Here is a 15420-nt window from a genome sequence, read left to right on the forward strand (position 1 = left end):
GAGCAGGGGAGTGGGGCCCAGGGGGGCTGGGAGCGAGGGCAGAGCAGGGGAGTGGGGCCCAGGGGGGCTGGGAGCGAGGGCAGAGCAGGGGAGTGGGGCTCAGGGAACGAGGGCAGAGCAGGGAGGTGGGGCCCAGGGGGCGGGGCAGGGGGCCCAGGGGGCGGGGCAGGGCGCTGGCTAACGCTGCCTCCCCCCGCCAGGTGATGGAGGCCTTCGAGCAGGCGGAGCGGAAGCTGAAGCCCAGCCCGCAGCACCTGTTCTCGGACGTGTACTGCGAGATGCCCCTGCAGCTGCAGAAGCAGCAGGAGGCGCTGGCACGGCACCTCCGGCTCTACGGGGAGCATTACCCCCTGGAGCACTTCGAGAAGTGAGGGGGGGGCAGCCCGCTCGCCCCCCCCCCACGCCCGGGGCCTGCCTCGGTTTCCCTTGGCCGCGCCGGGCCGGGGGCGGGATCCCTGGGTGTGAGCAAGTCCAGTGGGGGGCCACGGTCACTGGGGCAGCGAGCCTGGCCCCCGGGGGAATTCCTAGCTCAGACAGAGCCCCACCCCAGGCGTAGATGTGCCTGGGCTCGCGCTACCCCATCTCCGGGCTCTCCTGGCCTCCCGCAGGCCGGCGGGTCCCCTCGCTGCCCTGCCTGTGGGCTCCCCAGCCCAGAGTCGGGGCGCCCGGGTCAGGGAGGGCAGGCTTGGGGGTAGGGAGTGGACAGGTGCGTGGGCTGCTTGTCCCTGTAGCCAGGGGAGCTGCCCCCAGGCAGGGGCAGGAGCCGCTTCGCTGCAGGAGGTGGGCACCAGGTTGGCTGCAGGGGGGGCAGGATATTTTATGGCAATCTCCTAACTCAGCCTATGGGTCGGCTTTCTAGGCTCCGGTGAGTGGTAGTGGTGGTGGGGGGTGTTGAACCACGGCACGGTTCCCGGGGAGTCAGCCGGGCGGAGCCGCTCCCTGGGCGGGCGGCCCCCGGGCGCTGTTACACGTAGGATAGTCGGGGGCTGCTCTGGGGGAGGGGCAGCGCCCGTCGTGCTGTTACACAGGGGGGGGACTGGGAAATCCGGCTCGGCCTTGGCACCAAGGGTCCCTGGGGCCTGGCTGTACGGGGTGGCGGGTGTCAATAAACTTTCTATGTGCTAAGAGCTCCGCATCTCCGCGTCCTGGTACCCCCTCCCCGGGTCCCAGCCGGCCTCAGCCTCCGCCCGCAGCCCTGGCCTCAGGCTGGTGGGGGGGGGGGGGGAAGGGAGTTCCCGACCCCCCAACCGGCCCCGAGGAGTCTCCGCTCCTGGCCGGGATTAGCAGGCGGTTCAGGGTGGGACACGGGGGGCAGGTCGCTGGGGTTACAGGTGGCAGGAGCCCTGGGCTGTGCCTCCCAGGGGGGAGCGTCTCCTACCGGCACTGGGGGGGAGCGTATCCGAGCCCAGCCTGGCGCTGCGACGCCCGGCTGCCCACTCACAGGGGCGCCCCACGCCGAGGGTCCCAGGTCCCTGAGCGGCAGCGGGGTTACGGGGCCGGCTGGTTAGAGGCTGCGCTGGCCTCGGCGAGAGGTGGACAGAGTGTAACTGTCAGTGCAGCCTCCAGGGGGCGCTAGCATGGGGGGGGGTTGCCCTGTGCCCAAATGAGACTAGTTCACACAAGGGGGCAGCAGCCAGCCCTGCTCCCGCAGCCACAAATTCCACCCCCCAGTTCTGCCGGTGCCCCTCACTCCCGACCCACAGCCCTGGACTCCCTCCACAGCCAGGTCTGCTGCACTCTGGCGGGTGGGAGCAGACGGGGAATTGCACAGAGCGGCTCGATTCGCACCCGTGCCAAGCAGCGAGACTGGAGTCCTGCCAGCCACTCTTTAATGGCCCGTCTGGGAACGACGGGGCAGTGCCCCCCGCCCCCGGGCGCACACAGCTCCCGCCCAGTTCCATGGCCCTGCGCCTGCCTCGCTGCTGGGGGGCCGGGGAAACACAACGGGAGGGAATTTGCGGTTCTGGTGGCAGAGAGCCGAGCCCATGTTTCCGCTTGGCCCGTTCTTGGCCGGCTCAGCCCCCCCGGTCAGCATTTCAGCTGGGGGTCATGCAGCTGCCGCCACAGCCGCACGGTCTGCTGGGGGCTGCGGCGATGCACCAGGAGCAGCTGGCGGTGCGCGCAGGGGTCGGCCCGGTCTTTCTCGGCGATGTCGAAGGTCTGGAACTCGGGGTGGGCCTCGGCCCGCACCCCCAGCGCCTGGAAGCACAGCCCGGTGTAGACGTCGTCGATGGGGTAGAAGGCCAGGTGCTGGGCCACCAGGAAGAGGGCCGGGGCCAGGCGGCCCGAGAAGATGTAGCCGCCCCCGCCGGCGTAGGCCGGGTACGGCCCGGCGTAGAAGGACTCGGGGATGTAGTACTTGCTGTTGGCCTGGCGGAAGGGGGAGGCGTTGGCCATGACCTGCCCGGTGTAGAGTGTCTGGGCCCGGCGCCCGGTCAGCGGCCCCAGGAAGGCCAGCACCCGCGGCGTGTTGATGAAGACGTCGTCGTCGCCCTTGAGCACGAAGCGGGCGTCAGGGCAGTGTGCCAGCGCCCAGCCCAGGAAGAGGAAATCCTTGAGGGTCAGGTTGAAGAACGTGTCCTCGAAGTCCCACACCAGGACGTCGCCGTAGACCCGGCTCTCATAGGCGATCAGGTGCCGCAGGTCAGGCTGGTGTGGCCCGCGGGCCGCGCCCATCAGGAAGACGGTGCGCACCGCCTGCCCCCCAGGCTCTCCCTCCCGGCCCCAGGTCTCCCGCACGGCCTGGCGGGCGGCGAAGTTGCCTGGCACGGATTTGATAGCCAGCAGCAGGAAGGTCCGGTTGCCGGCGCACTTGCGGGGCTGGTTCACCAGCAGCGGGAAGCTGCGGCACTCGGCGTGCAGCACGAAGCGCTGATGCTGTTCTGGGTACGAGGCGAAGTCCCTGATGGCGGCCGCCGCGGCCAGCCCGTCCCCGCAGCCCCACGTGCTGTTGGCCGGGCCCCCCTCCAGCGCCCGGAAGAGCCCGTGCTGCTGGCGGTTCCAGTAGGCGTCCGCCTCGGGCACGCTGCCGCGCAGCCGCCGCAGCGAGGCGTTGAGACGGAGCAGCAGCCCCACCGGGTCGTCCCCCAGCGGCTCGGCTAGCGGGAGGGGGGTGGTGGCCCCGGCGGACTCAGGGTGGGGCAGGCCCTCGGGCTGCTCCAAGCTCCAGTCCATGTAGGCCTTCAGGGCCAGCAGCGTCAGCAGGGCCAAGGCCACCGTCAGCAGCTTGGTCCCCTTCATGGTCGTCCGCCATCACGGAGCCTGCAAGGGAGGAGGAGGGTTTCATGTTTGTATTTTGTATCATTTTGACTGAAGGATAAAGACTAAGGAGATCGTCACGTAGCCCGTATCAAACGTGTGGCGGTGTGATTTGTGATGCCAGCCACCCTTTCTGAACGGCCGAATGGGCCATTGGGAGAGATGCATCCTCCATTATCTCTCTGTGCAGGGCCACCCAGAGGATTCAGGGGGCCCGGGGTAAAGCAATTTTGGGGGCCCCTTCCATTAAAAAAAGTTGCAATACTATAAAATACTATATTCTCGTGGGGGCCCCTGTGGGGCTCGGGGCCTGGGGCAAATTGCCCCACTTGCCCACCCCTCTGGGCGGCCCTGTCTCTGTGTCTGGGCTGATTTCAAGGCAGACACAGACCTGGGAGGGTCACCCCTTTGCTGTAGGTTTAGCATGTTAAAATAAGTCAAAAAAGGCCCGGATTGTTGTTCTTCTGCATTGCAACTTGATGTTCCGGTTCAAAATGCTCCGTGTGAATGAATTCTGTTTGTGTGCAACTGAGGAACGGGTGTTGAGAGAGAAGCGTGAAGGCCTTCGCTATCAGAGGAGGGCAGGCTGACGACGCTAAAGATGAGATGGGGACAAGAGAGCTGTGGTCAAACCCAGCCTGGGGTAACTCCCTGAGAGACTCGATGGAAGAACCAGATAAAGGCTGAGAAGGACAATTTCAGAAAACAAGCCCTGGTCAAACAACAATTGATCACAGCAGGATGCTGCAAAACTCATTGGTCCCGATGAAGGAAAATCACTATGTAAACGGGGCCTTGCCAGGAAACTTCGTCCTTTTTTTTTTTTTTTAAACTGGAGATATCCTATCTCCTACAACTGGAAGGGACTCTGAAAGGTCATCGAGTCCAGCCCCCTGCCTTCACTAGCAGGACCAAGTACTGGTTTTGCCCCAGATCCCTAAGTGGCCCCCTCAAGGATTGAACTCACAACCCTGGGTTTAGCAGGCCAATGCTCAAACCACTGAGCTATTCCTCCCCCAAGACTTCCCCGGAGCATCGTGTCATGACCGACGGAACCCAGCTCCTCCCTACCCATGATCAACCAAGTTGGCCACGAGACTGATCCAGACTCTGGACTGGTAACTAGACCATCGACTGGCGGGAGAGAGAGAGAGAGAGAGAGAGAGAGAGTGTGTGTGTGTGTGTGTGTGTGTGTGTGTGATTAAATGCATATGCTAATTGTATCTCCAGTAAACGTGGCGTGTTGCCTTTTCCCCTGAGAAAGATCCTGTGTACGTCTTATAGGCATATCAGCCCCGCTGAGAGGGGGTGGTTAGGAAACAGGGCTCGGAAGACTGTGGGGTCTCTCACCTGCCTGAACGCTCTCAGTTCCCACGGGCAACGGGACTCTTCCTAGCTTTGTGACGTGCGGCCACGTTCCACCCCAGAGCTGGCTGCATCTCGATGCTGTGGAGACAGCCACAGGAACAGAAGATTATAAACATTTGTGGAGGAACCTGCCCGGCCCCAGGGCTGATGCCGAAGGAGCGGCCGAGGAAAGGGGGGAATGGCAGAGGAGGAAGAGTCTGTGGTGCTCTCACGGCCCCGGGCTGCTCTGTGGGCATTGGAGCACAGGGCGGTTCCCTTTAGAAGCCAGGCAGCTGCTCCTCACACTCGGTTTTGCATCACCACCAGCTCCAGGGTTTGCTCATCTCCACAACTGGTAGCTGGGACAGTGGCGGCATTTAAGTGGGGTGCAAGAGTCCCCCTGGTCCGTGCCTTCCACTTGGCCAGTCCCCTGACGCCTGCCTCCCCTCCCAGCCCCCGGCTGTCTCCTGCTCCCCAGGGCACACTGGGCGGGAGAGGGATGTCCCTTCCGGCCCTGAAGCAGGAGATCTGACTGCCGGGATAGGCTGGCGCACCGCCCAGGTTAGCGAACACAATTCCTTGTAGCCCGAACAAGCCTCGCACGTAAAAGATTCTGTAGTGAGACGCAACACGCTCGTGTCACCGCTAAAAGGGCCTTTTTCTAGGCAGTTACTTCACGTTCATGGAGAAGGTGAAAGGGGGCGAAACACACCCAGAAACCATATTTAATACAGACCCCTCCCCTGAAATCCTAGGCCAGACTCCATAGCCATGCCGATTAGAACAGCCCAGGGAGTCGCGAGGTTATTCCGTGGGGGGTCGCGAGCTGCCAGCCTCCACCCCAAGCCCCGCTTCGCCTCCAGTGTTTCTAATGGTGTTAAACATATTAAAAGAATGGTTTTCGTTTACAAGGGGGGGATCGCACTCGGAGGCTCGCCGGGGGACGGGGTCACCAGTACACAAGTCTCAGACCCACTGCACTAGGATAAGCACCGTGTGGCGGATTCCCGAATTGCTCGCAGGGTGCATTCGTACAACTTACGGAGCCGGCTGGAAACCAAGCTGGAGGGACAGTCAGTGGAGCCCATCCGAAAGCAGGCCCTGATTCAGTTTAAACCATCTGGGAGACCAGACGCACCCAAAGAAATGGGAGCCGCATTCGATTCTTGCCCCGGATTATAGTTGTTGGGATTCCCCCCAACCCACCCCCCCTTCCCGAGAGCTCAGCTTGACTCCAGCTGGGCCCTGGGGGGATCTTTATCTGACATCCAGCCACACTGCGCTGGGCTGCTCGGACGCAGACGCAGTGGGGTGGGTGCAGGGAACATCCCAGCCCCAAAGAACCCCCATGGCCTGGCCGAGCCGTTGCATCAGCCCTTTTACGGTTGGCTTGGGGCTGTAGCAGAGAGCACGCCCTGGCCACGCACTGTCTGTGATTCAACTTCCTCTTTGGCTCATCTCTATTTTCGTAACTGGCGGTCTCCCGTGTTATCTAGGTCCTAGTCAGCCGCACCCTGCGTGGTTTCCTTCTTCGAGCAGCTGCGGATGGCGTCTTTCGAGCCTCCTGACGTATTTACATCTTTTGTTTAGCACAAAAGTCCAGTTTCCAACCCACTGATTCATTGACCTCCCAATTCCTAGTGTCCAAGGGATGAGCCGCCCCCCGTGTTAATGACTCACCTCGGGCCAGGCCTTAGCTACAAAAGGCCCAGCGTTGCCCTGACCCATATATGGCCTTTCGGGTTCCCATAACAAAGCATCCAGTGTTAACATTTCCATCACTTCTTTCTTAACCCTTCCTCTAGGTCAACACAGCCGGCCCGCACAGACCCGGCAAAGCAACCTCCCTGCAAAGGCCCCCCGAACCCCCGCTTTGCAGCATCCCGCGGCACGCGAGCCCCCAATAGCCGACCTGTGGTTCTCGCCTTCGCTGCTCGGCTAAATCCCGGCCTTTGGCCTAACTCTGCCCATAACCGCAGCAAACTGCCTTGTGTTTGCCTGCTTCCTCCCTGCATGTGCCCAGCTTACGCGCGGACACCGGCACCTGCCCTGTAGCGAGCGCACAATGACCCACGAGAAGGGGGCGACATACTCGTCCAGCTGCCCCCGCCGGCCAGCCGCACACACTGTCGCCTCCCTCGTCGCTTTGCCGGACACCCCCTTTGCTGAGACCTCTCCCACTAAATAACGACCAGGGTCTGGGCCCTAATGGGGTCTTTCACAGCGATTCCCTGTCAGGCTTCCCCACCCCCGGTGGTTCGCTCCTATTGGCGGACGCTCTACTTGTTAGCCAGGACAGCAACCTGCGTTCAACCCCCAGCTCTGCCACGGATCCCTTCGGTGACCTCGTCACGTCACATAATCCATCTGGGCATCAGTTTCCCCATCTGTAAAATGGAGCGAATCCTTCCCTACCGGCACCTCTTCTTGTCTATTCGGACGATCTGCTCCCCAGGGCGGGGCCTGTCTGGTACCATGTGTTTGTACAGCACCTGGTGCAGTTCGGCCCCAATCCTGGGTCGGAATTTCTAAAGGGCACCATCAAATAGACGCTCAAAGCGTCTTCACAGACCCTGTCCAAGCCGCTCTCGCCGGGCGCTGCCAGCCTGCCGGAGCTTTAACAAACACACACCGGATTAAGAACAGGAGGACTTATGGCACCTTAGAGACTAACAAATTTATTTCAGTATAAGTTTTTGTGGGCTACAGCCCACTTCTTCGGATGCATAGAGTGGAACACACAGACAGAAGATATTTATCCATACAGAGAACATGAAAAGGTGGAAGTTCGCAGACCAACTGTAAGAGGCCAATCAGTTGAGATGAGCTATCAGGAGCAGCAGAAGAAAAAACGTTGAAGTGATAATCGAGATGACCCATAGAAGGTGTGAGAATTTAACATGGGGGAAAAAAATTCAGTTAGTGTAATGACCCAACCATTCCCAGTCTCTGTTTAGGCCTAAGTTAATTGTGTCTAATTTGCATATTAATTCGAGTTCAACAGTCTCTCTTTGGCGTCTGTTTTTGAAGCTTTTTTGTTGCAAAACTGACACCTTCAAGTCTGTCACTGAGTGATTAGAGAGGTTGAATGTTCTCCCACTGGTTTTTTAATGTTATGATTCCTGATGTCAGATTTGTGTCCATTAATCCTTTTGCGGAGGGACTGTCCGGTTTGGCCAATGTACATGGCAGAGGGGCATTGCTGGCACATGATGGCATATATCACATTGGTAGATGTACATGCCTCCAGCTTCCATCCAGGACACACCACACGATCCATTGTCTACAGCCAAGCTCTAAGATACAACCGCATTTGCTCCAATCCCTCAGACAGAGACAAACACCTACAAGATCTCTATCAAGCATTCTTAAAACTACAATATCCACCTGCTGAAGTGAAAAAACAGATTGACAGAGCCAGACGAGTACCTAGAAGCCACCTACTACAGGACAGGCCCAACAAAGAAAGTAACAGAACACCACTAGCTGTCACCTTCAGTCCCCAACTGAAACCTCTCCAGCGCATCATCAGAGATCTACAACCTATCCTGAAGGATGATCCTTTACTCTCACAGATCTTGGGAGACAGACCAGTCCTCGCTTACAGACAGCCTCCCAACCTTGAGCAAATACTCACCAGCAACCACACACCATACAACAAAAACACTAACCCAGGAACCTATCCTTGCAACAAAGCCTGCTGCCAACTCTGTCCACATATCTATTCAAGTGACGTCATCATAGGATCTAACCACATCTGCCACGCCATCAGGGGCTCGTTCACCTGCACATCTACCAATGTGATATATGCCATCATGTGCCAGCAATGCCCCTCTGCCATGTACATTGGCCAAACCGGACAGTCTCTACGCAAAAGAATTAATGGACACAAATCTGACATCAGGAATCATAACATTCAAAAACCAGTGGGAGAACACTTCAACCTCTCTAATCACTCAGTGACAGACTTGAAGGTGTCAGTTTTGTAACAAAATACTTCAAAAACAGACTCCAAAGAGAGACTGCTGAACTCGAATTAATATGCAAATTAGACACAGTTAACTTAGGCCTAAACAGAGACTGGGAATGGTTGGGTCATTGCATTAATTGAATTTTTCCCCCCCATGTTAAGTTCTCCTCACACCTTCTATGAGTCATCTCGATTATCACTTCAACGTTTTTTCTTCTGCTGCTCCTGATAGCTCATCTCAACTGATTGGCCTCTTACAGTTGGTCTGCGAACTTCCACCTTTTCATGTTCTCTGTATGGATAAATATCTTCTGTCTGTGTGTTCCACTCTATGCATCCGAAGTGGGCTGTAGTCCACGAAAGCTTATGCTCTAATAAATGTGTTAGTCTCTAAGGTGCCACAAGTCCTCCTGTTCTTTTTGCGGATACAGACTAACACGGCTGCTACTTTGAAACACACCGGATTGTAACGGGTCCAAGTAACTTGCGGGGGCCATTTTCTGCTCTGACGCCCGGTCCTGGCCGGGGCGGAGACCGGGCACAAATCTGGAGACGCGGCGCTGCAGGTGCGGGGCCAGAGTCCTCAGCCGGGGGGGGCCGTGCCGCTGTGCGGCCGCCGAGGAGCCAGCCAAGGGGAGTCACGCTGCGTTTACACCGGGAACCGGAGAGCGGCCGCTGGCACTTGGCTCCCGCTGTGTGTGTGTGTGTGTGTGTGTGTGTGAGAGAGAGAGAGAGAGAGAGAGATTGGCTGCACATGCTAATTGTTGTATCTCCAGTAAACGCGGCCTGTTGCCTTTTCCCCTGAGGAAGATCCTGGGGGGTTCTTATAAGCATGACAGCCCCACAGGGAGCGGGCGGTTAATGGAGGGGAAGGGCCTCAGTTTTCCCATCTGTACAAATGGGAGCAATGCTGCTGAGTCAGCATCCGCGGCCCAGGGACTGCGGCTCCACCGGGACAGGAGGTTGGCACCGCATTCGCCGCCCCTTCGCCTCCCCCACCACGGGCACCTCATGGCAATTAGCAGCTTCATCAAGGCAACGCCAGAGCCCGAGCGCCCGGCCCGGCCCCTCTCCTGCGCTCCTTTTCCCGGCTCCGGTTAGTCGGGCAGAGGGTCTTCCGGCTGCTCCTGGAACCAACAGGACAACCCCGGAGCTTCCTGACTGGCGCGTAACCCCTGGGGGGCCGGCGCCTTGCAATGCAGCCGGGGCTGGGTTAGGCTGAGATGGGGGGGGGGGCGCTGAGGGATTCCTCCTGCTATCAGCCCTATGGAGCCCCCCCCGGAGCGACTGGCAACTGATTCCCCCTGGAATCTCCAGGGACGGGGGGGGGGAGGGGCATATTAACCGGGCTCCGGGCTTTGTTCTGATCTAGCAAACGACCAGGAGTCGGGGGGAGGGGGGGGCAGGTCTTAGGGAAGGATACTGACCAGAGCCTTTGTGGAGATGGGGGCTGGAGTGTGGGGGGGTGTCTCTGCTCGGTTTTCTCTCTCGTGTTTTTACCTTACGGATAAAATACGCTTGCTTAGGAAGAAGCAGGTGGTCGGTCACCAGTCACTCTGCGCTGGCGCTGGGGAGCCGGGAATACCGGCACAGGCAGGGGGCTGGCCAGACAGACAGACACGGGTCTCTGCCCCGGCCAGGACCAGCCGCCCGCGGGTGGGAGCCATCCCGGAGAAGAAATCCGGGTGCAACGGCCCTGAACTGGGTCAATCCGTTCGCTCCGTGGTACCTTGCGTGACTCAACGCAGGGTTTCCTTCCCGCCTGGGGCGGCCACTCCCCTCGCTGGGTTAGCGACGGCCCGAGGCTGGTCTCTGCAAAGAGACAATCCAAGCCCAACAGCCGGCCGCAAACGCCTGCCTGGGGGCTCCCTTCAGCCCCAGCAGCTCCCCGGGGAGCCAGGAGTTCATTCTGGGGAGCAGGGAGTGGGGCAGGGGTCCCTTGGCCTCATCTCCGGAGAGCCAGCACCACATCACTGCCGAGGTCACAAATCCGTGTGGCTTTGGGATTAGCTTGTTCCCCGGCGGAGCACGGTCAAGCCAAGCTGGTGGGACCCGCTAGGCCAGAGAGAATCGGGTTGGGGAGAGCAGGGGCTACACGGTTCCTACGCGTTGGCTCAGGACTGGATTTCCTGGCACATTCTGACCGGGGCCGAGCACAGAGACGGTGCCAGTGAATAACAACGGCCAGCCTGCGTCAGACCAAAGGTCCATCTAGCCCAGTGCCAGGTGCCCCAGGGGGAATGAACAGAACAGGGAATCACCAAGCGATCCATCCTCAGTCGCCCATTCCCAGCTCCTGGCAAACCTAGGCTCGGGACACAATAATACAATAGGATGGACTCTGGGGAGACAGTTTCTGTTCTTCATTCCGGGATTGGCCTGGAGACAACCGACCCCCTAAGAAGTTGAGGCATAAACCCAGCGGCTAGACAGATCCTCAACACAACACTTTCTCCCTCCTCCTCTCTCTCAAACTCGGAACAAAACCGTTTTCGGTGAAAATGTCAAATTGGACAAACAGCTGACGCTCTGCAGCCCGGCCTGGGCAGAGACCAGCTGGTCTGCTGGCGAACTCCCCCGCCAGGACTTCCTCTCTGACCTCAGGCCGGTGCCCTGGGGCCAGAGGCTGAAAGGGTTTGAAGCACCCGAAGATGCACTGGGCATCTCGTGGGGGCTACCAAGCAGCGAACCTGGGAGCTTTTGAAAATCTCACCTTCGAGAATCTGACCTTTACTCTACATGCGCCTCAGTGCCCCATCTGTACAATGGGCACGACAGCCCTGCCCCACCCCCCGAGGGGCTGGGAGGGGAAATCCGGCAGCCACGGCGGTGCCGGGGCCATGTAACTACCACAGGCAGAGTGGGAACCTCCCTCCGCGCTGCTCGCCCTGCCCAGGGGTTCGGCCCCCTCTTCTCACCGACACCCCCAAATCCATCCTTTTCTGAATGTAACCGTGGCTCAGGGGACTTGGCTGGATTTCTTCTGTCCCCCACCCCCTGATTCCTGTTTTACAGCCTTCCAGAGCCTGAATTTAACCCCCAGCCTTTTCTTATCTCAATCCCCTGCCCAGGGGCACAAGCTGAGACCAGCCCCTCTCACCAGGAACGCACAGGCCACCCCCAGGGCAGGTCAGAGCTCTGCCCGGGCTAGGACAGGGGCCATCAGAGCTCCTGTAGGAAACTGCCCCCCAAATAGCACCCCTGGGCTGCGGGTCGGGAGTGAGGGGCACCGGCAGGGCTGGGCTGGCAGAGGGCTGCGGGTCGGGAGTGAGGGGCACCGGCAGAGCTGGGGGGAGTCCAGGGCCGGGGTAGCAGGGGCTGCGGGTTGGGAGTGAGGGGTAGGGGCACAGCTGGGGGGCTGTAGGGACGCTGATGCAGTCCTGGGGGTGCTGGGGAGCAGGTCTCAGCCCCCCCCGGAGCAGGACTAACCCAATCTTCCTGCTCAGCTGGGCGGGGGGGAGATTCAAAGGGAAGCTTTGGGGTGTGGCGAGGGGGGGTAGCTCCTCCCCCCGGCTCAAAGCCGCACCAGCCGCTCCCCGCAGCCCTCCCAAGGGCCCGGCCCGGGACAGGACCAGCCCGGCCCCATGCGAGCGCCAGGCCTGGGGGGGGGGGTCCTTTCTGCCGGGAGCCCACGGAGAGGGGCCATGGTCGGGCCTCAGTTTCCCTCCGGGTTTCTCGACCGCTTCTCTCCTCTCCCCCGGCGGCCTCGGCTGAGCCGTCCGCCCGGCTCCTCCCCAGGCCGGCGGCCCCCGAGCTCCCGCCCGGTCCATCCTCTTCCCGCCCCGCGGTCGGGGGGCTGCGAGCCCCGGGCCCCCGCCCCGCTCTCACCTCCGGGCGACGCGGCGCCTCTCCCCGGCCCGGGCCCCCCCACTCGCTCGTGCCCGAATCCGCCCGGCTCGGCTCGGAGGCGCCCCCGGGATCCGCGGTGGTTCTGCCGAGCCCGGCGAACCCGGCCCCGCCCGTGGGCAGGGAGCGCCCCGGCCCGGCCCCTGCCCACGCCCAGGGAAGGGGGCGGCTCCCAGCCACGCTCCCCGGAGCTCTTCATCCCCCATCACATATTCATGGGGCTGAGGCGGCTCCGGGCGCTGCAGGAAACGCTCCGGTCCCGGGGGGGGCCGCCCCCGTCCGCACCCCCAGCCCGGGGTCGCCTCTTGGCTCTCAGCCCCCCAGGTTTGGCCCCGGCCGCCGCCCCTTAGTCTGGACGCGTTTCCCCGGCGCCGGGCGGGGCGGGGAGAGATGCGGGTTTGGCCACCCAGGGAGCCGGGAGTCTCCTCCGGGCCGGGGCGGGCGCAGCGCCAGTCCCCGTGGCGTCCGGGGGCTCCCGGGTCAAAGCAACGGCGAAGGTCCCGCCGGGTTCCGGCCACCGGCCCCGCTCTCTTCTGGGGGTCAAAATCCAGCCCGGGGCCTTGCCACAGCGCGCGGCGCAGGAGGAGGAGGAGTCGCGCCCTGTGGGGAAACTGAGGCAGGGAGCGAGGCGCGGGCTTGCCAAGGCCTCGAGCAGAGGATGACAGAGCCCGGGCGGCATCCGGGGCCCGGCCAGGGTCAAGCTGAACCAATTGGCCGCAGCCGAGCCCCCCCAAACTGCCCCTGCCTGGCGCCCCGGGGCCACGTGCGATGGGCACCCACGGAGCAGGGCCAGGGGGACCCTGGGGACCCAGGTCCTGACGGCGGGGCCCAGGCACACGCCGACGTTTATTCTCACGCTGCAGCAGCTGCGAGAAAGGGGAAGGGGGGGTAAGCGGGGGGGTCCCGGCCTTTACAACACACAAAAGGTTTCCGGATTGCAACTTGTGGTGCAGAAGTTGGTGTCTCAACCGCCCCCCGCTCCACCAGCCGGCCCGAGGTTCCCACCGCGGGGAGATCCCCCCCCCCCCCGCAGCGAGGGGCAGCGTGGGAGAGGCTTAGCCCCCCCAGCCTTTGATACCCCCCATGACACCCCTCCACACATGGCAGGCGGCCCAGAACCTGCCCTTTGCAAAGCCCAGGGGGCCACAGCAGGAGAAACCTACAGGTCCAGGCTGGGGCCCACGGAGCAGCCCGGCCCGTCGCTCGCCCCCCAAGAGATCTCATGTGGCCAGCACCAGGGTGGGGGCAGACAGATGAACACCGGGGCTGGGAGAACCCTCCCGCGGCGGCAGCGAGCGTCCACACTGCAGCCGTGCCGTCGAAGCGTGTGAAGCGGAACTGAAGCCCTGAGGGGGCGGAAGGAAGGGCTGTGAAATCGCAAGTAGGGACGTGTGACTTCCCCGAACACACCCGCCGGCGTCACCCAGGCCACGAACAGGCAGCAGGTTGAAAGCGAACCGGGGGACTGACTTCACCTAACAACTTGTGGAACTCCTCGCCAGGGGATGATGCGAGATAGAACGGGGTTCAAAGAAGAACGAGATCAGTTCCTGGAGGGCAGGGCCATGAATGGCTCTTAGCCAGGATGGTCAGGGAGGTAGGCTCCTGCTCTGGGTGTCCCCAAGCCTCAGGCTGCCCCAAGCTGGGACTGGAGATCAGGGGCCAGGTCACTCGGTAACTGCCCTGTTCTGATCATTCCCTCTGAAGCAGCCAGCGCTGGGCACGGTCAGAGACAGGACCCTGACCCAGCCTGTTCTCCAGCCCGTGAGGGCTTCAAATCCAGAGCGGGGGGTGAGAGACTTCGGCCAAACAGGCGTCCTGCCACAGGGGCCGTGGGGTGACCCAGCAGGTCCGACTGGCTGTACAGGCCAGGTGGGGACAACCTGGCGGCCCCTTCACCCCAGGGGGGGTGAGGCAGCCGACATCCCGCAGGAAACACCGCCCCCTTCTTTGTAACGCAGCCCGGCCCCCCCACCCCCAAACCGACGCAGGATCAGCCCCCAAACCACCTGCCAAGGAAAGGAGAACGCGCTGGCCGGGGGCAGGCTGGGTTCCCTCCCCCGCAACCCCCTGGGCCCCAGCGTTGGGAGCCGGGGGGCGAGTAACAAGGCCGGGGGCTGAGGCACCCGGGGGGCAGCGATCGCTCCCGGCCTGGGCTCCGGCCAGACAGGCACCCGGAGGCGATAACAGGGCTTGAACCACGAACCTGCTGCTAAAAATAAACAGCCTGTCAACGCTTCCCCTCTGCAGGAGCCAGCGGTGTCTAGTTCTGCCTTGGCTGGTTGGGNGGGGTCTAGTGGTTAGAGCAGGGGAGGCTGGGAGCCAGGACTCCTGGGTTCTCTCCCCAGCTTGAGAACGGACTCACTCTATGACTATGAACGAATCACTCCTTGCTGGGCCCAGGGTGCTCACGAGGGGGCTGTGGTTGAGTAGTACTGGTGAGGCTCAGAGACTCTGGGGTCGGGTGCCCCCAGACACCGCCACAGAACGAGCGGCAGGACCGTGCCAGCCCCTTTCCCCCGGGCGCGAGCTGCTGGACGCGCTCCAGGCTCCTCCACTCAAACCCCAAACCACCAGCTGCAAAAACGCCCAAGGGCTTTCAGAACACACCCCCACGCCTGCTACAGGCTCGGCCCGCGGGCGCCAAGCACCCAGCAGGCAGCTCCCTTGGGCAGCTGATGCCCGAGACAAAAGCTAACAGGGAACAGAAGCTTTCCAGCAGCTAATGGGCTCCCTCGGGGGCAGAGACACGTGGACAGATCATTCGTCACCCACTGCGGCTGGCGCGCGGCCCGGCCACCTGGCAGGGGCAGGCGAGAGACACTTCTCCCCAGGCGCCGTCCTGCCGGCGGCACTGTGCCGGGCGACGGGCAGCAGGGAGCGGAGCCCTGGCTGGAGGGACAGGGAGGGGAAGTCAGAGCTGGTGTTGGACCCGCGTTGGAGCGAACACTGAGCTCTTCTTCGGGGCCTGTCCAGCGCGCCGGGAGGCTCCAAAGCAC

The 15420-nt window shown here is 61.9% G+C and overlaps 1 protein-coding gene across 1 annotated transcript; it reads right to left on the bottom strand.

Moving 5' to 3' along the window:
- Nucleotides 1–1812: 1812 nt before the first annotated feature.
- Nucleotides 1813–12799, bottom strand: B3GNT8 (UDP-GlcNAc:betaGal beta-1,3-N-acetylglucosaminyltransferase 8). The gene is made up of 3 exons (XM_034792614.1): nt 12404–12799; nt 4609–4704; nt 1813–3261 (listed from the first exon to the last, which is right to left on the bottom strand). Exon 3 carries the CDS (start codon nt 3238–3240, stop codon nt 2029–2031), a length of 1212 nt encoding a protein of 403 aa, XP_034648505.1. The 5' UTR covers nt 3241–3261; nt 4609–4704; nt 12404–12799; the 3' UTR covers nt 1813–2028.
- Between the last annotated feature and the right edge of the window lie 2621 nt (nt 12800–15420).

The sequence above is a fragment of the Trachemys scripta genome, chromosome 16 (assembly GCF_013100865.1).
Source record: "Trachemys scripta elegans isolate TJP31775 chromosome 16, CAS_Tse_1.0, whole genome shotgun sequence".
Classification (NCBI taxonomy): domain Eukaryota; kingdom Metazoa; phylum Chordata; order Testudines; family Emydidae; genus Trachemys; species Trachemys scripta.